Source organism: Tamandua tetradactyla, chromosome 6 (assembly GCF_023851605.1).
Source record: "Tamandua tetradactyla isolate mTamTet1 chromosome 6, mTamTet1.pri, whole genome shotgun sequence".
Classification (NCBI taxonomy): domain Eukaryota; kingdom Metazoa; phylum Chordata; class Mammalia; order Pilosa; family Myrmecophagidae; genus Tamandua; species Tamandua tetradactyla.
Window position 1 is genome coordinate 19,479,449 of NC_135332.1, and position 27,953 is coordinate 19,507,401.

The 27,953-nt window shown below is 45.3% G+C and overlaps 1 protein-coding gene and 1 pseudogene across 8 annotated transcripts in view; one reads left to right on the top strand and one right to left on the bottom strand.

Annotated features, from left to right (window-relative positions):
• SPECC1 (sperm antigen with calponin homology and coiled-coil domains 1) overlaps positions 1–27,953 on the bottom strand; it is a 307,237-nt gene that overhangs the window by 169,431 nt on the left and 109,853 nt on the right. For all 8 annotated transcript variants that reach the window (XR_013177470.1, XM_077163993.1, XM_077163991.1 and 5 more), the window contains one exon: positions 21,436–21,571. Coding sequence is in view for 7 of the 8 variants with exons in the window: in XM_077163993.1 (XP_077020108.1) it covers positions 21,436–21,571 (136 nt within the window). In the remaining variant the exon portion in view is untranslated. The remainder of the gene's footprint in view (positions 1–21,435; positions 21,572–27,953) is intronic.
• On the top strand, positions 24,170–27,896 carry LOC143685602 (large ribosomal subunit protein uL1 pseudogene; annotated as a pseudogene).

The window sequence follows — 27,953 nt, forward strand, 5'->3', positions numbered from 1 at the left end:
GATTTGGATAATTATTCCTCAAAACTCTTCATGAGAGCAGCTGTCCGTGAATGGGTGAGACAGCGGCACCCTTTTCAGGTATGTCTGTGTGTGTTTTAACCTGTCCATGTATTATTTATTTTTCTCTATCACCTATACTGATATTTGCTTTGGTCATGAAGAAATTATTTTCATTTTGGAAAAAAAAAAAGACAAACTCAAAATATTTTCTGGTATAAAATTTTTTTATATTATGAAAGATTCTTCCACTTCTAGGAAGCTTCCTTAAATAATTGTTAACGCTAGTACTATATAAAATTATTCAATATATAGTCATTTCTTCTGCATAAGATGGTTAGCTAAAGACTCAGCTAAACTGAAGGTAGGACTAGAACTCAGTTCCCTAATTTTTATTGAACACCCAAGTGCCCAGCAATTTTTAATAACATGACATCAAGCTGAAAAACTTTTAAATTATGAAACACTTCAAACATATACAAAAGTAAACAGAAATATTATAATGATCCTCTATACACATAATCAACTCAGGTTCCACAATTATCAACTCATGGCCAACTCTGTTTCATTTACCACTGCAAACCAGCTCTCTGCCATCCTCAATTAATTTCAAACAAATCCCAGATGGTCTATTGTGATGGTAAATATTTCCTTATGGCTATCTAAAGGTAAGGAATCGTTTTAAGAAAACAAAATCACAGTCCATTATCCCAACTGAAAAAACTAATAATAATTTTCTTACCATTGAATAGCCACCGTTTAACCATCCACTTGTGGCAAGATTTTTTTTTTTTAAATCATGATCCAAATAATGACCTCAAACTTAAAGGAACTGGTAAACCAGATGTACCAGTCACTGTGGATTCCTTATCCATCAGCTACTTCCCACTTCCTCCTTCCTGAAGATTGGACCAGAGGTCACCCAGCTCTTGGCTCAGGAGTGAATTTTAACTGCAGTCTCAGCCAACCATGGTGGGTCCATGTTCCTTGCTGGTGACTGCATTAAGGATGCTGTGAGACCCAGTCCTGGCTGACACCATGTGAGGGGTGGGCCTGCTGGGTGGGGAAAGCTCCCGTGCTCTTAGCTCTTACGAGACACGCTGGAAGAGGGGCCTCTACTTCCCCTGGGCTTATCTCCTTCGCCCGAGTGGCCACCACTGCAAAGCCATCCTGTGAGGCGGGCACCAGGTGACCTGCTGATGGAAAGGACCCGGATCCTTGATGACATTTCTGGGCCCTCAGAGAACCTCTGAGTCACCCATCTTTTGTTCTGGTATCCAAGGTAGCACATTTCCTCCTTGTTGAAGTTCGACTGGGCCAGATACAATCTAATCTAGCTGCTATTCTTTTTCTCTTCTTTTGAGTAAGGAATTAAAGTTCAGAGAGATTAAGGTATGTTGGGCAAGGTCATTTAGATCAAAAGTAGGGAGCGTGTATTTAATTCAGGTGTGTCACCTCCAAAGCACTTGTTCTTTCTACACTTGATCACTTTGCCACCAATAGAAGCGGTGTAAGGTCTTCTAGGAGAAAACACTATTTCAGAATCCAGAGAATGCAAACAGGTTCTTACAATAAGTGACTATATACTGTGGAATGTCCTTAAGGGAAAAAATCCTGAAAATCTTTCTTGAATTACAGAGAACATTGTTTTTATCTCCAACAGGGCTGACGTTAAATATGAGTAGCAGCACTATAACGTAAAGGAAAGAATACGGAAAGGTAATGATTAGCGCTATAAGCCCATGCACAAAATTTCCATTTTCTCTATTTGTCTCGTTAAGTGACCCTGTTCAGGCCACACCTAACCTAGGAGAGCTCTGTCACCTGCCTACTGCTTTCCCCTGGAGCGTGGTCCAGATAATTCAGAAATTCATCACTGTGAACCTTGAAAACACCATGCTACGTGAAATAAGCCCGACACAAACCCACAAATAATGTATGGTTCCATTTTTGTAGAACAAGCAAATTTATAAAGAAAGAAAGTAGACTGAGGTCACCAGGAGATGAAGAAATAGGAGAAGCCACAATTGTTGCTGGTGGGTACAGGGCGAATGGAAATTTTGAAATAAAAAATGTTTTTAAAGAAATGATATTCAGATACAAGCAACAAGGTGGCTGCACCTTGAAAACATTAACGCTAAGTGAAATAAACCCATCACAAAAGGACAAATGGTGCTTCCCGAGACGGGAAAGATCTATAATAAGCAGGGTCAGGGCGACGAAGTAGAAGAGAGGGTGCCAAGGCCAGGGGGATGGGAGAATGGAAAGTGACTGCTTAATGGGGGCAGGATTTCTCTTTGAGGTGATTAAAAAGTTTGGAAATGGTCGATGAGGGTGGTAGAACCAACTGGAAAAGTAATAATAAAGGTCAGTGAACTGTACACATGAAAGATGGCTAAAATGGCAAACTCGATGTTATGCATATGTTAACACAATAAAAATTAATAAAATTTAAAAAAATCACTGTTAGTCTATGAAATTCTGAAGTTAATACTCCATGTGAAAGAAAACTGTAGATGGAACACCTCCTATGTATTTTGTATAATCCATGTTTCCCTGGGTCACCGCAGTCCCAGGGTACAAATGGATCAGGTTAAGAGTAATAAATGCTATTTTTCTGGCTCTAGGAACTACGACTGTAACTTGACCTTCATCCCCACTGCAAAGTGTCCCCCAATGATTTCTAGGAGTGCCACATTTTCTCAAAGCAAGTCCTTCCAGTGACTGTCAGCCCCAGCCACTCATGTGGCCTCTTCTACCAGAGCCCCTCCAGAGGTTGGACGGAGCACCCTCGCCCCCCCCTTCACTCCCCTGCACAAGGAGACCCCCCACACTCACTGCTCAGCCTCCCCCTGCCCTGGGCACCGGGCCCCTTCCCAGCCGAGCTGCCCTCTGTCAGGGCTGCAGGGGTGGAAACCTGCCAGGCTCCCGGGGGCAGGACTTCACTGCACCCAGAGCTGCCTCCCCTCCCCTGGGAGACAGAGCCAGCACTTGTCCTTGTAGCTGTGCGATGCACAGATGTCTGGAAAGCTCCCCCACCATTCACACTGTTGGAGAGGCTGCTTCTCAGAAGCGGTGTGCGGGATAAAGCCATAGCTTTTTCTGGTCTTTTCTATACGATATGTATTTTTTTAAGATATCATGCATGAATAATTGAAATCAAAATGTCATTTTTCTTACTAAAAATGATAATCATGATGTGGCTTTATGCAGACTATAACAGAAGGCAAGATTTTTCCGTCCTCACAGGCTTAGATTCCTCTTTCAATAAAAATATTGGGTATCTGTTATGTACATGACACTATAAAATTTTCCAGATTCTAGACGAGGGAAAAGGGCTTACATTTCCTAATAAACCACATGCCAGCTTGCTAAGCAGGGATGAGGTTTATACAACAAAGAAGCCAAGAGAAACCTGAACAGGAAGAGAACGAGGGCGAGAGGGAAGAAAGCCAAGTCACCGAATGAGAAGCCCCCGACAAAGCTGCCCGCTGGTCCAGGAAACACTCCAATTACCAAACGGCAGCAGGAAAAGCCAAGAGCGGATCTATAAGGACAGAAAGCAGATGAGTGGTTGCCTAGAGCTGGGGGTGGGAAAGGAATCCTTCCGGGGTGATGGAAATATTCCAAAACTCAGTCACAGGGACGGCTGTACAAGAATTCCTTTACCAAAAATCGCTGGACTGCACATGTTGATTGGGCAGATTTTAGGGTATGTAAGTTATATCTCAATAAAGCTGTCTTAAAAAAAAAAGGAGGGGGGGGAGTTAAAAGGATGAGCCTCCAAGACTCTGCGTTATTATTTCCGAACTAAAACATAGCCAAGTCCTGCCTCTGAATGAGCATGACCGAAGCTTGGGGGGGTGGCCCCCCAGGCTGGAGAAAGACGAGAGAGACGCAGGCTTTGAAGAAGATGCGAGGGGCTGAAAGACAAGCAGTGCCAGGCCCGGGGACACCCGCTCCCTGAAGGTGCTGCCGGCGGCACCGGGTTCCAGGCACGGGGACAGGGACTCAGCAGGCAGAAGAGGGACACGGTGCAAGGCAGTGGGCCGTGGGCATCTCCACAGACACGAGAATCCCGCGCTACCCAGGTTTTTAAAAGGGAGCTGGGGGAGCACATTCGGTTGCAGGGAGAGCAGCATTTCCAAGACTGCCCCGCGGGGTGGGGGCGGCACTGGGCACCAGCATGTGCCCCCTCGGCCAGCAGCTTGGGCAGCGGCGGCCGTCCTAGTTCTGCGGGGGAAACAAAGGCAGTATCATGAGAAAGCCTGGGCTGCGTCCGGAGCCAGCCCTGTGGGCCACGGCTGGAGTTCAGGGGGACAAGGTCAGGCTGCACCCCTACCCCTCCCACCCCCCGGGGAAAAGCCCTGTGCCCATGGCCGAGAGCTGCTGCTTGCCTCACAGGGAGGGCGGGAAGGTCTGCCAGCAGGGCGGCGGCATGAGGGGAGCTGTGGCCTGGGAACATACTCGAGGAGTGCAGATGCTGCTCTCTTACAGGCCCTCTGCTTGACTGGTTCCAGGCAACCAGGCCACCAAAACAACCAGTGCACCTGAGTTCCATAAAACACGCCGGCTGACACCTGCCCGGCCGGTACCTGTGCGAGCTGGCTGCTCTCTGGAACACTGGGTATTTCTGCCCCTGCCAGGGCAGTTGGCTGTGTGCTAAGAGTTGCAGATATCTGTTCCCAAACCTGTTTATGTCAGTGTACTTGTGATTGCATTTATACATATAATAACTCTGTTATAACATGAACCAATGAAATACGAGTGCAGAGAGAGAGAGGGCATGTTTCTTTACCAACTGCACCAAATACTTTCAAAAGAGTCCATGAAGGTGAATCACTTTTCCCTAAAAGATTAGGGAAATATCCACAAATGAGTAAAAGGGCTCCGCATGCACCCCTCTGAGCTGCCAACGTCCAGGCTCCTACTTAAAGAAACTGAAACTGGAAATCACAGGAGACGAATTACGGGCGTGGAGTGGCGTCAGGGACCTGCAATCGACAGGCCCACTAAGAAAACACTGCGGCCCTGATAACAGAAGATCCGTGAACAAATACGCACTTGTGTGTATGCGGTTAAAATAAAACGTTTAAAGGATAAATGTGTCATTTCTCAGGCTTCTCTGCTCCAGTGAACTTTTTCAGTGAACTGACCCACTGTCCCAGTCCCACAGGGCGAAAGGACACAAGCAAGGGCTAAAAGCAGCACAAACCAGCAGCTCCCGCGCTGTGGGGAAGAGAGGCTGTGCCGACAGAGTAACAGGAACTCAGAGGAAAGAAAAGGAAATGGGCCTGGCTGGGGCTGTGGGCATAGCTCCGCGATGAGACTGTGACCCGGGGCCTTCCGATGATGCGCAGGCCGTGGGAGTGCACCCCAGTAAAGCTGCACTGAAAAAAAAAGATGTGGACAGCTGCAACTGATACTGATGATGACACGTCGAGGGAAAGGAAGCTAAGAAAAAAAACAGGAGGACTTGAGAACGGGGTGACGGAGAAGCGGCTCCTTGCCAGGACAGACCCAGCCAGCCAGGGGCCGGTGGAGCAGCGGGCGGCGAGCCTGGGGTCCCACGCTGCAGGGCCTGCACAGGGCCTTCCTGTGTTGCTTTAATTGCCGCGTCCCCAGCACCTTCAAGGATGCCTGGCCATGTGGCAGACACTCTATTAACGTTTGTGGAATGAATGCAGGCATGTGCAGACCCGCCTGGAGATGTTTCTGGACCGTCAGGGGCAAGCTGGGGCCCAAGAGGCCAGTTTGGGGGTCGCTGGGGCCTGGTCCTGGGGGTCGCCCACATGGAGGGCCACAAGACATGGAATCTGAGCAAAGGTCTCTGAACTCCGTCGCCCTTGAGGGTGAGCGAGGACTTTAAAGAATCTGCCCGGATTCTGTCGCCTGCACTGTCTCCACCAGGACGTGTCAATCTAGAAGGGACACGGCTCCAGCAGGGTGGGGGCTCGGCGCTGTATGTGCCCCAGAAAAACACGTGCTTAAATCCACTCCACTCCTGGGGGGTGAACCACTGTAAGTGGGACCTTTCGATGAGGCGACTTCAGTTAACAAGGTGTGGCCACCCTGATCAGGATGGCTTGGCCCTCCTACTGGAGCCCTTGAGGAGCAGAGGGAAGTGCAGGCACAGAGAAGAAGCCACAGGAACCAAGAAGGGGGACACTGGAGGACCCAGAGGGGGCCAGACGGGGCCGGAGAGGCACTGCCTGTCAGGGAGCCGGCCCCAGAGTGCCTTGGACTTCGGGGAGAAGCCTTTTTAGCCCCCAAACCGGAAATTAATAAATTCCCATTGTTTTAGCCAAACCATTTCATGACATTTGCTGGAGCAACCCAGGAAACAAGCAAGCATGGAATTCTTTAATTTCCTAGTAGCTCAGGGTTTCTGTTATATTAGGACAGTCTTCCACATACTAAGTGAAAACCTGGTCCAACTTTTTACTGCTTGGAACCAAAAAAGGAATCAAAAGGTCCAAAGGAAGTTTAACTAGACCAAGAAGAAAAACCTGGGCAAGATGCTCTAGGCAAGACTTTGAGACTTTTTTTTTAATTGCCATGATTCTTAAGCAGGACATGATATTAAGGAAGATGGTTTGAAGGGAAAATCAGTTTATTAAAAAAAAAAAAAACCTACAGTTCAGAATATGCCCCAGATGCCTTGTTATGTGTCATTTCCTTAATTCTCATGATGCTCTGGATGGATAGAAGGAAACGAGCCCAGAGAGGCCAAGCCATCTGCCCATAGTCACACAATGATGCTCCAAGGAGAGTAGAAGATTCTCAAAATTGTAATTCTGACCCTAAATGAGCTATTAGTACCAGAAAGGAGGATGTGCCTAAATAAACCAGCATATCTATACAGGTTCTTCTCGACGGCATGTGCCAAAACTGGAAACGGGCACAGGGCTTTAGATGAATATAAGCAGCTGGCAGAAACCTGTAAGAAAGTGGCCTGGAAACCTGACCCCAAAAAGGACCCTGGGCTCTGTTTAGCAATGAGAAGGGAGGCAGCTGCTGTTTCAGCCATGTGTGTGGGCGGGTAAGCCCACCATCTGCACCAGGAAGTGCTGGTCATTCTGCTCTGTCTGTGTGTCTGTCCTCCCCTCAACCCCATGCACAAGCGCACAAACACGGTCTCTGCCCTGCAAAGACATTTCAAACCAGTGAGAGGGAAGGAAAGCCCAAGAGAGCTGTCTAATGAGTTTTGGTTTCCTGGCCCTGGGAAATCAAATCCCCAAACGCTGAGATAACTTGCGAGTGAGATAAGGAGCTGCTAGGAAAAGCCATGGAGAAACCATGAAATGTGTGCCGGAGCGATGCCAACAGAAAAAGGCTCTCCTTTATGGAATGACACGGGACGGTCTCCAGAGTGCACTGGGGAGAACAAACGGGCACGTGCAGACCACATGTCCGCATAGGTCACGTCTGTGTAAGGGGGAAGAGGCCCCCGCGCAGCTGTGCACACGCAGCCCCTCCCGCAGGACACGCGCTGCCAGGGATTGGGGAGCCTGTGGCAGGGCTGAGGGGCTGGGGCACAATCTCCACTGTGCTTTTTACATTTTTTCTCTTTTCCTTTAAAAAGAAAAAATTTTAGGATTGTTACAGGTTTACAAGAAAATCATGCAGAAAGTACAAAATTCTCATATAACTCCCTGTGCTCACCTGCACAGGGTTCACTATTATTAACATTTCGTACCTTTTACATTTTGAACCAGGTGAACTGTATTACCTATTTTTTTTGCCTAATAAAAGACTAGAGTCAGCTAGAACCGAGGTTTAAATGGATGGTTCTTAAGAACCTGAAAGGAGACATAACACCAACTGGTACAGATCAATGAGGAAAAACCACCGAGAAAAAGCTGAACTCTGATTCAGAACGCGCTCCGCTCGCTGTCATTTCTTAGGCTTGGCTGCTGCTCCCAGCAGACAAGTGGCTGACAGTGGCGGATACTTCATTTAAGGCCACACAGCCAGGACGTGGCAGGGAAGAAGGGACAAATCCAAGGTGTGTCCTCACGTATTTAATTTTTTTGTAGTCTTCTTCTTACCCCATCTCTGCATTGCAAGTCTCGTTTTCTTTTCCTCTGGCATCAACCCCACAGCTCCTAATGTATACCCTGCACCAAGATTATTAAATAGACGGTGATTTAATTTACTACACATCCTTAGCGACTGGCTGTCTTTGGGGATGGATTGAACAGGGAGGCCCATTCAAACAGCATTAAGAAAATCCAAGGAAGGGTCAATGTGGGAAGGGGGGATTTCAACAGTGCGTACTCTACTCTACTATGTGTACTGTACATTTCCCAGGAAGAGTACTTTCTATAGCATGAAACCAATTTTTTATTAGTTTCCAAAAAAATTTTGAAGTGGAAATTAAATGCAAATAAAGACAATTCGACAGCAAACTCTGTCATCCGAACTAACTTTCAAGAAAATAGAGTATAATATTAAAAATCCTCTGTGTGGCAGTGGCCAGGGAAAGCAACCCAGCAGAGCAGAGCTGATGATGTGATGTTTCCACTGAGTGACTTGAACATTTCAGGAGGTGACGCCCAATTTCAAGGACTGGAACATTAATATTCCGTGAATGCATGATTATACAGGACCAGCACAGCCAAGCTCCCTTCTGGAGAACAGAATCTGTTCTTGGGTGGGACCCTAACTTTCCTTCCCTTTCCTCGTCTTCCTCAATGAAGTGTGGGAGTGTCGCTCTGACGAGCCAGTGCAAACCAAGGAGCCAACTCCAGGATCACGCTCCTAGAAAAACCAGTAAGTTAAAGCACACGTTTCAAAGAAGCTGCCCCTTTTCCAGAACACCCATAAGGCGTTCTAGCAGGAAGGGCGGCAGCGAGGGCAAGTGTCTTTTTGTCTTCTCAGTGGGTTTTCACAATGAGCCCTGGAATATTTATTGACGGCATATCTTCTCTATTTCACTTAGTGGAAACCAATTAGTTATTGTCATCAACATCCATCACTGGTAACATAAATATCTTCAGTACTACTTACTGAAGTTCACTGCTGTATCATCACTCTAACACATTATCCAATCCCCTTTCCGATTACTTGGTTTAAATATACTAAAATCTAACAGTAATGTTGTGATTTTTTTAGTAAATACTTTGGTGGGAAGGTAACTATATGAATTAAGAGTAATAAAATAGGAAATACAGTCTGTTGGATGCTAGTTCAGCTGTAGTATATTCATTTTATATAACTTTATTGACCATATAACATCAAACCCCTTTGTGCCCTTCAGATTCCCAAAGGAGACTTTTTAAAAAAATGTTTCATTCCCAGGAAAAGTTGTGTGTTTTATTGGTTACTGGCTTCTTTTTATCTCGACACCATGAATCAGGTTTCCCTTTTTCCTCTGGCTCCTAGGAAACCCGAAGCCAACCTGGCAGTGTACCAGAAGAGCACACAACTTGATTGTATCTGCCTCTCTTCTAGCTTCTGATTTTCCTGTTTTATTCCCCTATTTCTTCATTTATCTCACTTTCATACTCTTATTTATCTCTGTAGGACTTCTCAAATTCTTAGCTAGAAGACAGGGCATAAATTAAAACTTATAAATCTGGCTCTTCTTTTTTTTACTGAGTATGTCACAAAATGCCCTCTCAACCGTCCACGCTATGAAAGTAAACCTAGCTGATGGATGAGCTGGATATTTTCTGACCACTTCCTGCGCTCCCCCGCTCCATGTCGGCCAGGGGGAAGGGGGTAAGGATGGGCACCCAATGGGCAGAGACCCTCGTGCTCGCCCCTACCCCAGACTGACCCCTCCCCGCTGGAGGAACAGCAATTGCAGCAGAGTTTCAGTCTAGACATAAAATGTAGATTGTAAAATGAGTCATGTAATTTTGAGAGGCAAAAAGCAATACTTTGCTTAAGAAAGCAAACTATCCCAGATTCTGAGACAGGTGGATTGTTTCTTAACTGCCATGATTCCTAAGTAGGAGATTCTGTTGAGCTGGTTTGAGGGAAAAATCTCATTTTATTAAAATATTTCAGGTACTGCACTAGGTTACTACATGTGTCATTTTATTTAATTCTTGCAACTCTGTGATGTGGGTATAGTTAGCTTCATTTTAAGATAAATAATAAACACAGGAGCAGAAACCAAAGAAATTGAAAACAGAAAAATAATACAGAAAAAACAGTGAAACAAAAGAGCTGGTTCTTTGAAAAGATAATAGGAGGACAAGCCCTAACAAGACTGACAAAGAAAAAAGGGAAAAGATACAGATTACTAATATCAGGAATAAAATAGGTTATCACTACAAATTCTGCAGACATCAAAAGGATAAAAGGGAATTCTATGAACAACTCTACATTCATAAATTTGTTAGCTGGGAAGAAATGGACTGACTGCCTGAAAGAAATCAAACTAGCACGAATCACCAATATGAAATATATAGTTCAAACAGTCCTCTAACTATTAACGAAATTGAATTTGTGATTTTAAAACTCCCAGAAAAAGAACTCTCCAAGCCGAGAACCCTTTCCTAAAGAATTCTACCCAATGTTGGAAGAAGAATCAACACTAATTTTACACAATCTTTTACAGATATAGAAAAGTTGGGAATATTTCTCAATTTATTTTGTGAAATCACCCTGATACTAAAACCAAAGACAGCACCTAACAAAAAGAAAACTGCAACCTGTTAAAATGACAGTGTCTTCTTGGATTATTTGCTCGTTCTTAGTGAGAAGCTATAAAAGGTTTTTAACCATCTGAGTAATCTGCCTCAATGACAAAGATTCTGTCTTACCAGATCAATATATTTACTGATATGCATGCTGACCATCTCCTCCCTTATTGTTTTACACAATGCCTCCCCGCTTTAAAAAAAATCATGCGTTTTAAAAATCATGTTATCTCCTCTATTTACTTTCAAACTTTTATGTCACCTTGATTAAATAAAGAACCAAAAAAAAAGGTATTTGGAAGGGAAAAAAAATTACCAAAGCGTTGACACGGTCCACTTAGATACACTTACAAATGCAAACACTTTGAGACCTGGAGACTTTACAAGTGAATGCTCTCCACCCTCCCCTTCCCTCCCTCTCTTCTCTGTCTCAAGGTATCTTTAGTAAATGCATTCCAAATCCCAACTCCTCTCATTCCCACTGCTGCATCTTATTCCCTGTCGACGTCTCCTCCCAGGAATCTGCATGCAGAGTCACAAGGTCCTTGGCAGAGCCGACCCAGGGAGCTCCTTCCTCCCTTCTAGATGACCTTGGCTACAACGAGAATCCCAGACTCATCTTGGTATTGCAGGCGTTGCCGTGCCTTTCCGAGAGCAACGCCCCTCTAAGGGATGAGCTCCCTATTGGCCATGAGGCTGCGACACTAGACCCCACACTCCGGGAGCTAGCTCCACCAGGAAATCAGTAACAAGCGCAGAGAACCAGCCAAGGCTCCACCAGACCAGGCACTCGCTCCCGTCTCGGGCGGCGGCCGCTCCCCGCGCAGAGCGCATTTGGGCTGCAGCACCTGACGGCGGCTGGAGGTAACGCCACCCCCGAAGCCCTGAAACACTCCCGGGCCCGAGAAACGAGCTCAGACTTCTCCTGCGCCTTCTGGTTTTTAAGACGCTCGTGTCTCACTGACGCCCCCTGTTGTCAGCGAGCCCTGCACGTCCTGCCCCAGGGACACTCGCCCAGGTCTCCGGCAGCCAGGCTTTCTGGAGCCCCCTGCGCTGTGCCAAGCGCTGGCTGCTTTTCCTGTAGAAGGCGCTCACCTAGCACAACTCAAGGCAGAATTCTCAGTCATTCAAGTACTCATCTGAGGAGGCTTTCTCTGAGAAGTGAAAAGCATGATCTGATGAATCTTTCTCACTTTTAGAGCACACACACGAAAACAGGGGCTTCCCTTCGTTTTTCTACAAAATGTTTCTATATCTTAATTCATGTGAAGAAATATATAAAAGTGTACTTTCTAGTAATCTTTCCTTATCTTAAGAAAGATGTAACCACTTACTTTTAGAAAAAAATAATTTAAAAGTCATATAAAATACGATGTAGTCTGTTTTATAATTATCATATATATGTACATTCCTAATTTCCATATTTTCTTTTACATTTAATAAAAGCCCTTATGGGGCGGGGCCACAGTGGCTCAGTGGCAGAGTTCTCGCCTGCCAGGCCGGAGACCCGGGTTCGGTTCTCAGAGCCTGTCCATGCCAAAAAGAAAAGAGCCCTTTGAATATAAAAAAAGGGAAACTACAGACCAACATCCCTCATGAATATATATACCCAAAAATCCTTAACAAAATATTAGCAAATCGAGCCTAATGATATATAAAGAGTTCTATGTTATGACCAAATGAAGTTTATTTCAGGGATACAAGGCTAGTTCAATATTTGAAAAAACAATCAAATATAATCCACCCTATTTACAGGCTAAAAAAATGAAAATTGCATGATCCAATAAAGCAACGTAGGAAAACATCTGACAAAATTCAACACCCATTTCATGATAAAGGTTCTCAGAAAAAAATTGGAACAGAGGGGAAATTCCTCAACTTAATAAAGAATATCTGTAAAAAACATTATATTTAATGATGAAAGGCTGGACGCATTTCCCTAGGAACAGGAACAAGGCAAGGATGTCCTGTTTTAGAATTCTTATTTGGGGGGGATGGTGCTGGAAGTTCCAGCCAGCACAATAAGGCAAGAAAATAAAATAAATGGCATGCATTTATCTTATTTAAATAAATTTTTATTTTATTTAAATAAATAAATTAATTAAATTTTATCTATCTAAAGCTGTTCTTATTTAGAGATAACATGATTGTCTACATAGAAAATCCCAAGGAATCTAAAAAAAGAAAGTTCCTAGAATAATTTTTCAATTGCATTTCAATATACTAGCAATGAACAGGAAAATGTTGAAATTAAACATTTAATACAGTTTACAATCACTAAAAATAAAAAAGAGAAACTTAGTTATAACTCTAACCAAGCATGCACAGGATTTGTATTCTGAAAACTACAAAATGCTGCTGAAAGAAATTAAAGATCTAAATAAATGGAGAGGCATACTGTATTCATGGACTGAAAGACTCAACATAGGAAAGACAACAATTCTACCAAAATGATATACAGATTTAACACAATTCCTATCAAAATCCCAGCAGGATTTTTTAAAATTACATTTTACATTATTCTAAAATTTATATGGAAAAGCAAATGAACTGGAATAACTAAAACAATTTTGAAAAAGAAGATTAAGAAGGGAGGAATCAACCTATATGTATTCAAACTTATGTATTATTGGTAGAGGGAAAGATGCAGAGGTCAATGATACAAAATAGAGAATCTAGAAATAGACCCACACAAACATGCTGAAATGACTTTTGACAAATGTACAAAAGCAAGTCCATGTAAGGAGGATATCCTTGCAACAAATGGCTATGGAGAAATTAAACATTATAGGCCCAAAAAAGTATACGTCAATCTAAATGTCACACTTTACACATAAAACTTTTAACTAAAAATGGATCACAAATGTAAATATAAAATTCAAAACTAAAACACTGTTAGAAAAACCATAGGAGAAAATCCCCCAGATCTAGGGTTAGGCAAAGAGATTTTAGGCTCGGCATCAAAAGCACAATCCATAAGAGGAAAAAATGATAACTTGGATTTCATTGAAATTGGAAACATTTGCTCTGTGAAAAACCTTGTTAAGAGGATGAAAAGATAAGCTATAGACTAGGAGAAAATATTTGCAAACCACATATCCAACAAAGAACTAGTATCTAGAATATATATATATATAAACATAAAACTCAACAATAAAAAATTCCAGTTAGAAAATGGGCAAAAATACACAAACAAACATTTCACCAAAGAGGATACACAGATGGCAAATGAGCACATAAAAAGATATTCAACATCATTAGCCTTTAGGGTATTGGAAATTAAAGCTACAATGGGATATTGGTACATACCTACCAAAACGGCTATAATGAAAAATAGTGGCAACACCAAATGCTGACAAAGGCATGCAGAAACTGGATTTTTGTTGGGAACATAACATGGGATAGTCACGATGGAAAATAATCTGGTAGTTCCCTAAAAAAAACTGAACACTCAACTACCATATGACGCAGCAACTGCACTCTTGTCCATTCATGCCAGAGAAATGCTTACAGAAAATGGTCACACAAACCCTGAGCGCAAATGGTTATAACAGCTTTATTCATAATAGCAAAAAAAAAAAGGGAAACAACCTAGTGTCCTTCAATGGGTGAGCGGATAAACAAACTGTGGAATGTACAACAACTTGTATGAATCTCCAGGGAATTAGGCTGAGTTTAAAAAGACAGCCCCCAAACCATACATGCTGGTTGATTCCATTTATATAACTTCACAGAACTGATATATAAAAAACACATATATCATGGAAATGCTATATAAAAATTATAGAAACGGAGAAAAGATTAATGGTTGCCCAGGTTAAGGAAGAGGGAGTGTGTGGGAGAGAAATGGGTGTAACCTGGTAAAAGGTACAGGGGATCTTTCTATTTAAAGATAAACTTTTTAAAAATCAGAGGAACAAATGAGAGTGACGAAAAGAATCAGAGAAAATACATGACATGGAAGACATATGCAGGAGACCAGATAAATGTGCATTTGAAATTCCTGAAGAATTCTCCAGGTTAAAAAGAGACACAATATTTCAAATAACAACAGGATGCCTGGGAGGAATTTCATAAAAATCCATCTCCCAATCCTAATAAAAACTCGAAGTAAAATAAGCACAGAAGGACTTTCTGAACACACCAAGCAGTATCTCAAACCAACACTCTGTGCCATATTCCATGAAGAGACATCAGAAGCACTTGGTGAAATGAGAGCAAGACAGGGACGTCACCTGCATTTAACACAACTTAGGTCACTCGCAAAACTCAGCAGGAAACACATAAAAGGCACATCCACTGGAACAGAGGAAGGAAAACACACGGTCATCCTAGCTGAGATAAACTTCGACTTGGAAAACTCTGGAGAAGCACATAAAAACCTTTAGTACAGGGCGTGGGTCCCCCCACAGAGCAAGGAGAGAGGCGGCCAGCAGGTCCAGGTGTGATGCGCCTGGTGGGGGGACTGAGGGGATTCAGGATGGCCAGATGCCACCCTGGACGCAAGCCGTGTGGACATCAGGCGTGCAGCCCTGCCCTCGGGGCGGCCTCGGGGCAGCTGAGCCAGCAAGTGTCACATGGTCTGGCTAGGGTGACACTGGCGTTTAGTACTTCTTCTCACGTATGAGGGTTTTAGAAGCCACTGGTTTCAGCCTGCAACAGGGGCTGTCTGTGCTATGGACAGAATCCCCTCAATGCAAACGTTTGCCTCCGCCCCATTTTTCAGATTTTTACCTGGTGGCCCTCGAACCCTCTGGCCAGCAGCTGCCTCCGGGAGAGACCTGCGCACGCCATGGCTCCCGGCCACCCGTGGGGTCATTTCACGCGCCCCACCATGACGCCGCAACACCCACCTCAAAACATGCCCGGGGTGAGGGCCTGTGGGCTCCCACTCTGTGGGTACCTGCCGATGACCCCATCCTCCTGCCCTGGCCTGAGCTCTACACCCAAGTACCCCATTCTAGTTTGCTACCTGCCAGGATGTGATATACCAGAAACGGAATGGCTTTTAACAAGGGGAATTTAATGAGTTGCTAGTTTACAGTTCCAAGGCCAAGAAAATGTCCAATTACAACAGTCTATAGAAATGTCCAATCTAAGGCATCCAGGGAAAGATACCTTGGTTCAAGAAGGCCGATGAAGTTCAGGGTTCCTCTCTCAAGTGAGAAGGCACATGGCGAACACAGTCAGGGCTTCTCTCTCAGCTGAAGGGGCACATGGTGAACACGGTATCATCTGCTAGCTTTCTCTCCTGGCTTCCTGTTTCATGAAGCTCCCTGGGAGGCATCTTCCTTCTTCATCTCCAAAGGTTGCTGGCTGATGGACTCTGCTTCGTGGTGCTACAGCATTCCCTGCTCTCTCCGAATCTCTCATTCTCCAAAATGTTTCCTCTTTTATAGGACTCCAGAAACTTATCGAGACCCACCCAAATGGGTGGAGACATGTCGTCACCTAATACAGCTTAACAACCACTCTTGATTAAATCACATTTCCAGGGAGATGATCTGATTACAGATTCAAACATACAGTATTGAATAGGGATTATTCTGCCTCTATGAAATGGGATTTTGATTAAAACATGGCTTTTCTAGGGGACATACATCCTTTCAAACCAGCACATTACACCCTCTGGACCCTAAAAAAGACATGTTTTCCCCATATACAAAACACATTCATTCCATAACAATATCAGAGGACCTTAAACCATTTCAGTAGCAATATACATGAAACACAAAGTTTGAAACATACAAACTCCTATCAAAGTTAGTTACAGGCATGGTCTGTTCTATGGCAAAATTATCCTCTGGCTCTGGACCTTTGAAAATTCATAACAAGTTATTTGCTGCCAACATACGAAAGAGGAACATTCATAGGATACATATACCTGTTCCCATACGGAGGAAGGAACACAGGGGTCACAGGACCCAAGCAGTTTCGAAAACCTGCAGGGCAAAGTCCATTAGATTTCAAAGTCTGAGAATCATTTATCCTTGGGGCTTCTGAAAGCGGCAGTCCCACCCTTTCCTAAGCAGAGGCCTGCCTCTCTCTGAATGCAACCTTAGGGAACACTGGAGAGACCATCTTTTTCTTGGGTCCACCCTCTCCAAGAATTGGGGCTGCACCCGGGCTCTCTGCCATCTCTGGGGCACACGCTCAATCCCTCCATGTGGTGGCAGCCAGGCTCTCCCCAAACCCCAAGGAATGTGCTTCACCCTCTCCAAGGCCTGAGGCGGCATGACTCTTCCACTGCAAAGAGGTGGAAGGCCCATCCTCTGCCTTTGGGGCAAACTCACCCTCTCCACAGGCTTGGGTGCGTCCGCTCTCCTGGCCCAAGGCTTCTTGACTTCAGACCTCAGCCTCCACGGTTTTGCCTCTGAAGTTATTTTTCCTGCAATGTGTCCCTTCTCTGAACCCCTCAGTCCAGACTGGCAGCAGCTCTGTTTATACAGGTCCCACAGCACTCTCGTTGGCTTTCTATGCCGTAGCCTTGGACCACGCCCAGCAGACATAAGGAGTTCCCACAACAGATAACTCCATGTCCGATCCTGGCTTTCTCTGAAATGACTGAGTGGTTGCACATTTGGCCAAATCCTCATGTGGAACACTATTCTCTGGGGTCTCCCTTCCCAGAAGCCCAGAATTTTCCAGAATATCAATTTCTAGTTTCTTTGTACCTAAGAGTTCAGTTCTAAGCTTACCTCTTTCCTGTCACATTTCACTATAAGCTGAGAGGAGAAACCAGGCTGCACTTTTGACATTAAATTTGGAGATCTCTTCTGCTAAATATCCAAGTTCATGGCTTTTAAAATCTGCCTTCCAGCCAAAGCCACTAGTCAACTTTGCCAGATTATCTGCAATTTTAAAACAAGGTTTGCTTTCCTTCCAGTCTATAATAGCACACGCCTCATTTCTGTCTACAGCCTGGTCAGAGGTATCTTTAGAGTCCATGTTTCTACCAACAGTCTCTTCAAAGTATTCTAGGCCTTCTCTATCAAGCTTCGCAAACTCTTCCAGAATCTTCCCCATATCCATTTAAAAAGCCATTCCAATATGTTTGGTATTTGCAAACCGCAGCAGCACCCCACTCTTCGGCACCAATATCTGTTCTAGTTTGCTAGCTGCCGAATGCAATATACCAGAAATGGAATGGCTTTGAAAAAGGGGAATTTAATACGTTGCTAGTTTATAGTTCCAAGGCTGAGAAAATGTCCCAGTTAAAACAAGTCTATAGAAATGTCCAATCAAAGGCACCCAGGGAAAGATACCTTGGTTCAAGAAGGCCAGTGAAGTTCAGGGTTTCTATCTCAAGTGGAAGGGCACGTGGCAAACACAGTCAGAGTTTCTCTCTCAAGTGAGAAGGCACATGGCGAACACAGTCAGGGTTTCTCTCTCATCTGGAAGGGCACATGGTGAACACGGTGTCATCTGCTAGCTTTCTCTCCTGGCTTCCTGTTTCATGAAGCTCCCTGGGAGGCGTTTTCCTTCTTCATCTCCAAAGGTTGCTGGCTGATGGACTCTGTTCGTGGTGCTACAGCATTCCCTGCTCTCTCCGAATCTCTCATTCTCCAAAATGTTTCCTCTTTTATAGGACTCCAGAAATTTATCAAGACCCACCCAAATGGGTGGAGACATGTCATCACCTAATCCAGTTTAACAACCACTCTTGATTAAACCACATTTCCAGGGAGATGATTTGATTACAGTTTCAAACATACAGTATTGAATAGGGATTATTCTGCCTTTATGAAATGGGATTTTGATTAAAACAGGCTTTTCTAGGGGACACACATCCTTTATTTGTAAATGTTAAGCGTTAGCCGAAGGTTACACATAATTAAAACTTGACATAGCTATTACCTAACCATTCTTCTGTGATAATATATAGTCCCACCAACTCTGTGCAGCATGTCAGCTCTTGGCACCCTTAAAAACCTCAGAAATTATTAATGGTTTTAATTTTTTGCTACTCTGTTAGGAGAGACAGTATCTCTAATTATTGGTTTGATTTAAATACCTTTAGCTTTAAGTAAGGTCAAGATGTTTCTATTGGCTACCTGTCTTTTGTATGTGACCCACCCATTTTTCTGTAGCTTTATTTTTCTTTTTCTTAGCAATTTATATAAACCCTTTGTAAATAAGAAAAAATTTATACAAATTTTGGTTATACAAATTGCAAATCGTTTTCTCTTTCTGCAGAGTATTTTTATAATTGTATAATCATCTTTTCCTCTATGGTTTCTGTGTTTTGCTCCCACTTGGAAAGGCTCATCTAATGCCATGGCCACAAACAAATTCTCTGAGCTTTTCTTTAGCACTTTTATGGTTTCATTTTTAAATGCTTAAATCTTTAATCCATGTGGAATTTAATTTGAAGAGAGAAATGAGATAGGGATCCAGCTTTATTTTTCTCAAAGACCTAATCAATTGTTACTTTTGCATCCATTATTACCCACTTGATGTGAAAATGCCACCTCTGCCCTCACCTCAATTCCCCTGTCCACTCTGGCCTTTTCCACCATCCACCGAGCAACCTACTTCTCCCCTAGTTCCAAGACGCTTATGGCTAGATGTCTGATTTTTTTTTTCCCAGAAGTTTCCAGGGTATTCTGGAATTTTATCCTTTTAAATCGGGGTTTCTCAACAGCAGCACTACAACTTCTGGTGTTGTGGGGGCGTCCTGTGCATTGTAGGGTGTTTAGCGGCATCCCTGGCCTTGATCCCCCAGATGCCACCATCTACATTCCCAAAATAAATCCAGACAGTTGCCAAATGTTCCCAGGGGTGGGGGTTAAAAATCATCACATACACCCACCCCCCCCGTTGAGAAACACAGTTTTTGATAAATTTCAGTGTCATTTCATCCGTGTTTCAACTCCCAAATTCCCATTGGTATTTTTAATTGGGAAGGAAAGGATGTCATAGAATTGAGACATCTTCATTTTATTTAATATTTATTAGACTTAATCTTCCAGTCTAAGGACAATGCATATCTTTCCATTAATTTATGTCTTCTTTTATGGCTTTCAAAAGGTTTCTAAGATTTTTTTCAGATAGACTCTTCCACATTTACCAAGAAGTTTATTCCTTGGCATTTTACCTTTTTTATTACTTTATAAATGGGAGGAATTCTTATATTATTAACTGTTATAATTAGTCATGAATAAGAAAGCTATTGACACTCTATATACTACACCCAGCCATCCACCGACCTCTTACTGCATCTAATATACCTTCAGGAAATTCTAACCACTTTTCTAAGCATGCAGTGGTACTGTCTGCATAAATTTATTTCATTTACTTAGTTCCTTCCTATATTTCTTTTGTCTCGCTGTCTTGGTTAGTACTTGCAGGAAAAATTAAATCCTAGTGGTGACAGCAGGCAAACTTGAATAGTTCTTGATTTTAATGAAAATGATTCTGGGATGTCACCATCAAGTGCACTGCTGGCTTTGGTGTGAGATGCCTATATTTCATATCATCAAAGAAGTCTCCGTAAACGTATAGCCTGCTCTGAGTTTGTTCTCAAATCAGAAAGATTATGAGTTTTGTCAGCTGCATCTTTCATATCTATTAAGATGATCGTCTGGTTTTTATTCTTTCATCTATTACTACTATATGATAATTTATATTCCTTAGGTTTCTTAATATTAAATCAGTCTTATTTTCTGGCAATTCCACTTGGTTGTGACATACACTATTTTCCTTTTATTGCTGAATTCTACTTGTTAATATTTTAATCAAATATTCTGGCATCAGTATTTAAGATTGTCATTTCTTTTTTTAGTGCTCTCAACTTTTGGAATCAGTGTTGGGCTGGCTTGATAAAGTTAATTTGTACTTTAATTTTTTATTGTATTATTAAAACTAAATATATGTGTGTATGCTTAGAATGAAGTCAGTCTTTAAAATAGTAAAACTATCATATGGAAACATGAGGCCTTTGCCCATAAACCCTAAGAAAAGCCAACTACAACCTTTGCAACTTCAATTTTTTTGAGAACTGAAAAAGGTAAAATATACTTTGGGAAAGGTAGTCTGGATTGTGATGTTTTAAGTAAAGAGTAAACAAACCTTTAACACTTCACTTTAACAATGATATATTTTGGCAGCTATTTTCCCATCTTAAGCAATTTAGCAACATCCTGGCAGCTGCATTACACAAGTTAAACCACAAGGAAAACTCAATTTTCTTATCCATGAACTTAAAAAAAAAATTAAATAAACTCCTTGACATTCTAAGTTTCCCACCCTCTGAACTCAAACACAATGGCGAAAGCAAACCTTTGCTGGTTCTCACAAAACCAGTAAGAAAGTTACTGGAGAAAGTTCCCAGACTCCAGCTGCCCCTGCCCTCAAAGCAACGGTAAGCAGCCTCCACTGCTAAGACGAGGGAACGTCTTCCCAGCTTTCCATAGGATTCAGGACAAATCCTACGCATCCACCTCTGCAAGAAACCCACGGGTCCCATTCGTTCACCTAAGGCTCTCCCAGCAGGGCAAACCCCAGGACATACCCCACGCTGCGGGGATCCCAGAAGGATTTCACAAGCTCATGGCGACAGATGGACCCCCCCCCCCCACCCCGAGATGGACAGGTGGACGCACCTGCAGATGATGGCTCCTCGCAGGGGGGGCCCCTCACCTGCCTCCTGCAGATGGAAGCACCTGCAGATGTCCGCCCCTCGCACGGCGGGGGGAGGGTGCCCTCACTGCCTCCCGCAGCTCCTGCCCAGGGAAAGGGCTCATCCCCTGCTGAGGGGGAACTGGTGCCCCGGGCCTCCTACCTGGGCTGCTCCGAGCACGGCTCTCCCCAAGCTCGGCGATGGCTGTGGCCGCCCCGGTCTTCTTCAGTCGCGCGACCCCAACAGGGGTGGCACTGCCCGACTTGCTGAGCATGTCCTCGCTACTGGCCCTCTTGAGCTGGCGGGGGGAGAGGGGAAGAGAGAGAACGAAGAAGTGCATTATCACTGGAGCACGATAAACCGGCAAGAGGCGGGGGCTCTGCCGTGTGCCCACCAGTTCAGGTCAGGTAGCGGGGATTTGCAGAGCACTAGATTGTGAACAAACAAAATAGGTGATTCTAGACGAATCCTGTTTCTACCAGGTACAGGACAGAGTACGGGCTTCCGTGACTGCTTCAGAGAAGAAGATTGTGAGTATGTGAATCCGCCCTGTTACCCTTCAAATGCTGAGTCTGAAACATCTGCTTTCCTGGTGGGAAAAAAAGGCAGAGGTGTGGGAGGGCCGATGGAAAAGGCACCGTGAGAGGCACAAAAGGCAAGATAGGGTCACGCACAAAAAAACTCAAGGACAGCCAAAGATGGCTGGAAGAAGTAGAGGGAAGGGAACAGCTCAGGCTGAACATCCCAACACATGCACTCCACATGTCATCTCATCCAGTAAAGTGCTCAAAGGGTAAGAAAAGGAAGACAACTTCGGGACCAGAACACTGCTGAGGGATGATGAGAGAGGATAGAATGAACATCTATTGAAGGTTCTGACATCTACAAGGGGGGTACTCCTGCATGAGTTTCCATCTGCTGGCCCAGTTAAATTCCATTCAAGGTACATGAGAACGACTTCAAACAAAGGCAACCCGTGTGAGTCTTCTTTAAGGAACGCTGCAGAGAGGGAGAGTGCTCGAAGACGGGTGACACGCCAACGCCCAGCACCATCACGGGGGCCTCACACGTCTGCAGCAAGCAGTGTGAAAGCCCACTGGCCCTGCTCCATCCACTCTCCTGGCTTGGGGGCCACCCACGGAGGGGCAGGGGTTTAAAGCATGTGCACAGTTACCCCCAAAATTTGACTTTTGTATCCTTTAAATTTTAGGGTATTGCTAAACACACGCCCAGAATGACTTGAAAAAGAAAAAGAAAAATACTAATTCCAAGGGTTGGTAAGAGTGTGGAGCAGGCGGAAGGCCCACGTGCAGCCGGAGGGAGCAGGAGATGGTGCTGGCAGTCTCCACAAAGCTAAAATAGCACCTGTGACTCAGCAATCCTCTCCCAGACACACAGCTGCAGGAAATGAGCGACTGTGTCCATCAAAGGAATGTTCACTAAGAAGGGCTCTGGACAAGGTAATTATCTTGCTAAGAGTCCGCGTGCAGCCTATGGGCCGCTTTCCAGGTGTCCGAGCACCGCTCCTGCTTCGTACCTAATTTTTTTTACTACAAATATACTCATTGGTTATTTATATTTTCAGAGCTTTTTAAGAACATTTTTATTGTTAAATATAACATATATACAAAAAAAAAGAGAGAAAAAGCAATAATTTTCAAAGTACACTTCAGCAAGCAGTTACAGGACAGATTTCAGAGTTTGTCATGGACTACCATGCCACTATTTCAGATTTTTCCTTCCAGCTGCTCCAAAACCCTGGAGGCTAGAAATTTTTTTCTTTTTATGCAAAAAATAACATATACAAAAAAACAACAACAACAACAATATATTTCTAAACACATCGCAACAATTAGCTGCAGAATAGATTTCAGAGTTTGATATGGGTTACAATTCCACAATTTTAGGTTTTTACTTCTAGCTGCTCCAAGACACTGGAGACTAAAACAAATATCAGTATAATGATTTAGCATCCATACTCATTTGTTAAACCCTACCTTCTCTGTATAACTCCACCACCACCTTTGATCTTTTTCTCACTCTTTAGGGGTGTTTGGACTATGGTCATTCTAACTTTTTCATGTTGGAAGGAAACATGAAACTAGCTGATGCGCTGGAGAAGCTGGGCCCTCTGCATTTCAGGACTTATCTGGTCCAGGGACCCATCTGGAGGTTGTAGGTTTCTGGAAACTTACCCTAGTGCATGGAACATTTGTAGAATCTCAGATAGAGCCTTGGGTGTTCTTCAGGATTGGCTGGAATGGTTTTGGTTGGGGTTTGGCAAGTTATGATAGTAGCAATGTCTAATGAAACCTGCGTAAGAGTGACCTCCAGAGTAGCCTTTTGACTCTATTTGAATTCTCTCTGCCACTGATACCTTATTTGTTACACTTCTTTCCCCCCTTTTGGTCAAGATGGCATTGTTGATGCCAGGGGCAGACTCATCCCTTTCAGAGGCTATTATATTAAATTGTCTACGGATACTACTTTCATGACTGTATATACTTTGGCTTTCTCTATGTGACTTCTCAGATTAGACTTTAATTAGATTAATTCGGCATTAATTCAATTTAATACTGAACACTAATCAGTATTTTTTACTAACACTTGAAAACTTTTCACATCTGTTTTTTATTAACTCCCTGTCTTTCCATTTTTTTCCACATAAATTTTGCACCGTTACTTGCTCATATGTAAATATTTTACTTCAAAAATGAAGTTTCTAATTACAGTTGTTTTTGCTTTATATAGGATAAAAAGAAACTTAACTCCTTTATTAAAAACAAATTTGGAATAAAAAAAACCCAAAAAAACAAAAGTGGCTCCTTTCTGCTTACTGCAGCACTGGGAACCGCGAGCAGCGAAGCGTCCGGGGCCACCTGGGGAGGCGGTGGGGATGTCCTGCCCGGGACCGGCGCACGTGCCGCGGGTTTCTGGCCACGCGGAGCTGCAGATCAGCCTGAAGAACGCTGGGCCTCAGAAGGCCACGTTTCTCGGGCGCCGTCAGGCTTAGGTCCCTCCCCGCCCCAGGTCTCTGCGTGGCTCCTGGGGGCCAGCAGTGCTGCACTGAGGCCAAGGCTGTGGCTGTCCCCCAAATGGACAGCGAGACCCTGAAGAAATGCAGCAAGAACAAGAAGCCGGTGAGGAAATCGGATGAGAAGGACAATGCCTCTCTGCCCTCTGAGTCCCTGAGCAGGCAGATTCCAGGAACCCTGCAGCCAGGCCTGAAGAAGGTTGCGAGTCCCCTTCCCTGCTGACCCACGAGGAGAGCACGGTAGCCAGACTGGATGAGGTGAAGGGGTCCGGGTGAAGGACTTGCTGTGCCCAGCTGTGGCTGGTGGCCACGTGAGGGTGACAGACACAAGCGCGTGTGCACCATCCACCTGGCTGTCAGCTTCCTGGTATCGCGGCTCAGAAAGTACCGGCAGCATGTCTGGGCTTTGCATATCAAGAGCCCCATGGGTGAGCCCCAGCGCTGCAGTAAGGCGCGGCTGGATGCACCCTGGGGCTATCAAGCAAACAAAAAACCAGATTTATCTGTTAAAAAAAAAATTTTTCATTGCATCTTTATTTATAAAAGCCACAAACTAGAACAACCCAGAAGTTCTTCAAAAGGAAAAAGGCTGAATCAATTAGTGGTAGCATATAAGGGAAACCACACAGCAATGAGAGAGAGAGAGAGAGAGGGAGGAACAAGGACACGCCATTAGATGCTCGGCTCTCCCAGACATTCTACAGGCCTCAAGGTTCTCTCCCCTCGCGTCCGCCCCGCCGTCTCCATTAGGCTCGGGGAAGGGAGCAGAGATGCAACCAGGTACGTCCTTCTTACATGATTCCAGGAGCATGAAGTTCAGAAATCAGCAAAACCAAACGACAGTGACTGAACTCGGAAGAGCAGTTAGTCTCCCGGGGGAATTTCTGGCTGGGAAGGAGCCTCCCGGGGCTGCCAGAACATCTTCCGTCTCGGCAGTGTGGTGGTGACACAGGCATTACATTCCACAGGCAGCGCAGCTAAGACTGAGATGAGTGCCCTTCACATACTCTACGTCACATCTCAATAGAGAGAAAAAGAAAATTGGGGGCCGGGTGGAATTTGAGCAAAGCCCTAGTTCTGCTCCCCAGGTCCAGTCTCAAAGGGTGCCCCATTGTAAAGAGGGAAGCCGGTGGAAGTCTTACTGTCAGCCCAGCAGTCCTAGTCAAGATTCCAAAACAAGTGACAAAAGATGATTTGTGTGCACTTCCAGTCACTGGACACCAACGTACCCAAAAAAAATGAACAAAAGTGAGGACGTGCGACAAAAGGACCCAAAGTGACACGTGGGTTGATGCAAAACTCACGCCATTGCCCTTTTTAAAAAAGTATTCTTAAATTTTGAAAAAACTTCCTGTTGTAACATACACACAACACAAAACTTCCCATTGTAACTACTCCCCAGGGTACCAGCCAGTGGTCTCAGCTGCACGCAGACACTGTGCTGCCATCACCAACATTCGCTGCCCCGAGTTTTCATCACCTCAGGCAGAAACTCTGCACCTACTGGGCATGGGCTCCCCTTTCCCATCACCCCCACCCCCCAGCCCCTGGGAACCTGCAACCCACTAGCTGTCTTCGATGAACCTGCTTATTCCAGGTATTTCATGTAAGCAAGACCACACAATATATATCTTTTTGTGCCCAGGCCGCCCTTCTGATAGGACCCTATAACCGTCTTTTCCTTTCCCCTCTCAAGGTACAAAGGGTCCCTTCCCCAGACTCTCTAGCCTCTCAAATATCTACCAGACCATCAATGGAACAGGTGTTTAATACAGAGTGACAGTTCACAATGCCAGCAACTTTTCCCCCACAGTGAAAAAGAATTATCCCTTGCTCTGCCTAGAAGCATCCCAGGCACCTCTGGGATCCCCAGAGGAAAATCAATTCTGATTTCAGGCTTTGAAAACTACGCAGCCAATGCTGCCGATGGAAAAGGGAGCTTGCTGCCATCCCAGGATTTCTGACTGCAATAATGTGAAGGGTCCAGGCACTGCCTCAGTTTCCCTGCGAGTCGCCAACAGGACCAGAGCCGGTTCAGTGTGGCCCGAAGAGCTGCAGAGACCCGAGTCCACGGCTGCGAAACCCGCTTGAGAACCCAGCAGGGGAGGGCCCTGCCCGGGCCGGTAACAGCCCCCCACCCCCACCGCCCATCCCACCAGCAATCGTGGGGCCGGAGGCTCGTGGCGCATCACCCGTCACCCTCACCACGTCAGGGGCCCAGGGTGAGGCGGGAACAGGCCGCAGGGGGTGGGGAAGGACACAGCTCACCGCGGCGAGCACACAGGGGGCCAAGCTGCCCCTCATTTCCACAGAGGCTGGGTCCCCGGGACTCAAAGTCTTGCCAAAATAATATGTGGAGACAACAGGACAGCAGTCAGCGGGCGTTAGGCAAACTCACCTTTGGGGCTCAGGAAGCATGGCTTGGCACCCAACCATGGGGTGCTGTGGCCAGAGTGGCGAGGGTGGGGGCGGCCAGGAGGACTTTCCCAGTGGCCAGAGAGCAGTCCCAGGCTCAGGGTGGACAGTCTTGGGGGGCCAGAGCAGGGAGCACGTGCTGCATCTAAGAGCTTATTTCTGTTTGTAGGAGGTGGGGAGTGGGGGACAGAAAAGGGGGCGGGGTGTGGGGTTCAGGCAGAGGAAGGTCCCAGCAGCACCGGACAGGCAGCGCAGGCTCGGGGGACGGCCGGGAACGCTGTCCTGGTCCCGTCTCTCAGCATCGGGCCCCTGGCCCTGTGCCTCATTTCTAAGACAGGCACAAGAGAACATGCATCTCTGGGGTTATGTGCTTAATTAAAAACCTGAAACACTTAATTAAAAACATGACGCTGGCTGCTAATATCGTTATCAGTGCAACGGCTGGGAGCTGAGCCAAAAGTGGTGGGTTTTGGGGGCTGAAAATTTTCATAGACGTCCCCCAACACAACGGCTGCTAGGAGCATCTTTATATTTACAGCAGGAGCTTGGAACGAAGGCATGTGCTAGAAATCAGGCGACGGGCCAGCTGGGTGGCCCTGTGCAAACCCATAGAGACATGTGTCCCCACCCATAAAACAGAGCATCACCTAAGAGCCTTCTTAACTCACAGGTTCAAGACCTTGTGTCTTCAGTTAGGCTTAGAGAGCCTGTCGATCGGTCCATTGCCTATTTTGCAAAAACAACCTTTTGGCTCGAGTACAAATCCTGAAGGACCTAACACTTTCGGGCCACTGCCCTGGTCCTCCTCTAGCAAGACCTGCTTGTGGGCTCCATGGCTCACTCCACTTGGGGATGGTACTCTGCGGGGCTGGGGGCTGGTGGGGGGTGAAGGGTGGTCCCTGGGGGGGTGAAGGATGGTCCCTGGGGGGTGAAGAATGGTCCCTGGGGAAGTGAAGGGCAGCCCCAAGCTGACCAGCTGGACGGAGCCTGCATCTCAGGCACTTTGGATTCTGAGCACGGATCCCATTTCAGAAACGTCGTTACTGACGCCCTCGGGTCGGTCAAGCTCCGTGTTGCACCTGCAGGAGGCCATGCGGGGCGCCCTGCCCTCCAGTCCACACCCCTGCACATGGTGTCCCCGGAGTTGGGAGGCTGCCCTGAGCACCCTCTGTGATCGTGATTAAAGAAAGGCCCAGGGGATGGCCCCCGCCAGCCAGCCTTCCGCCCCGGC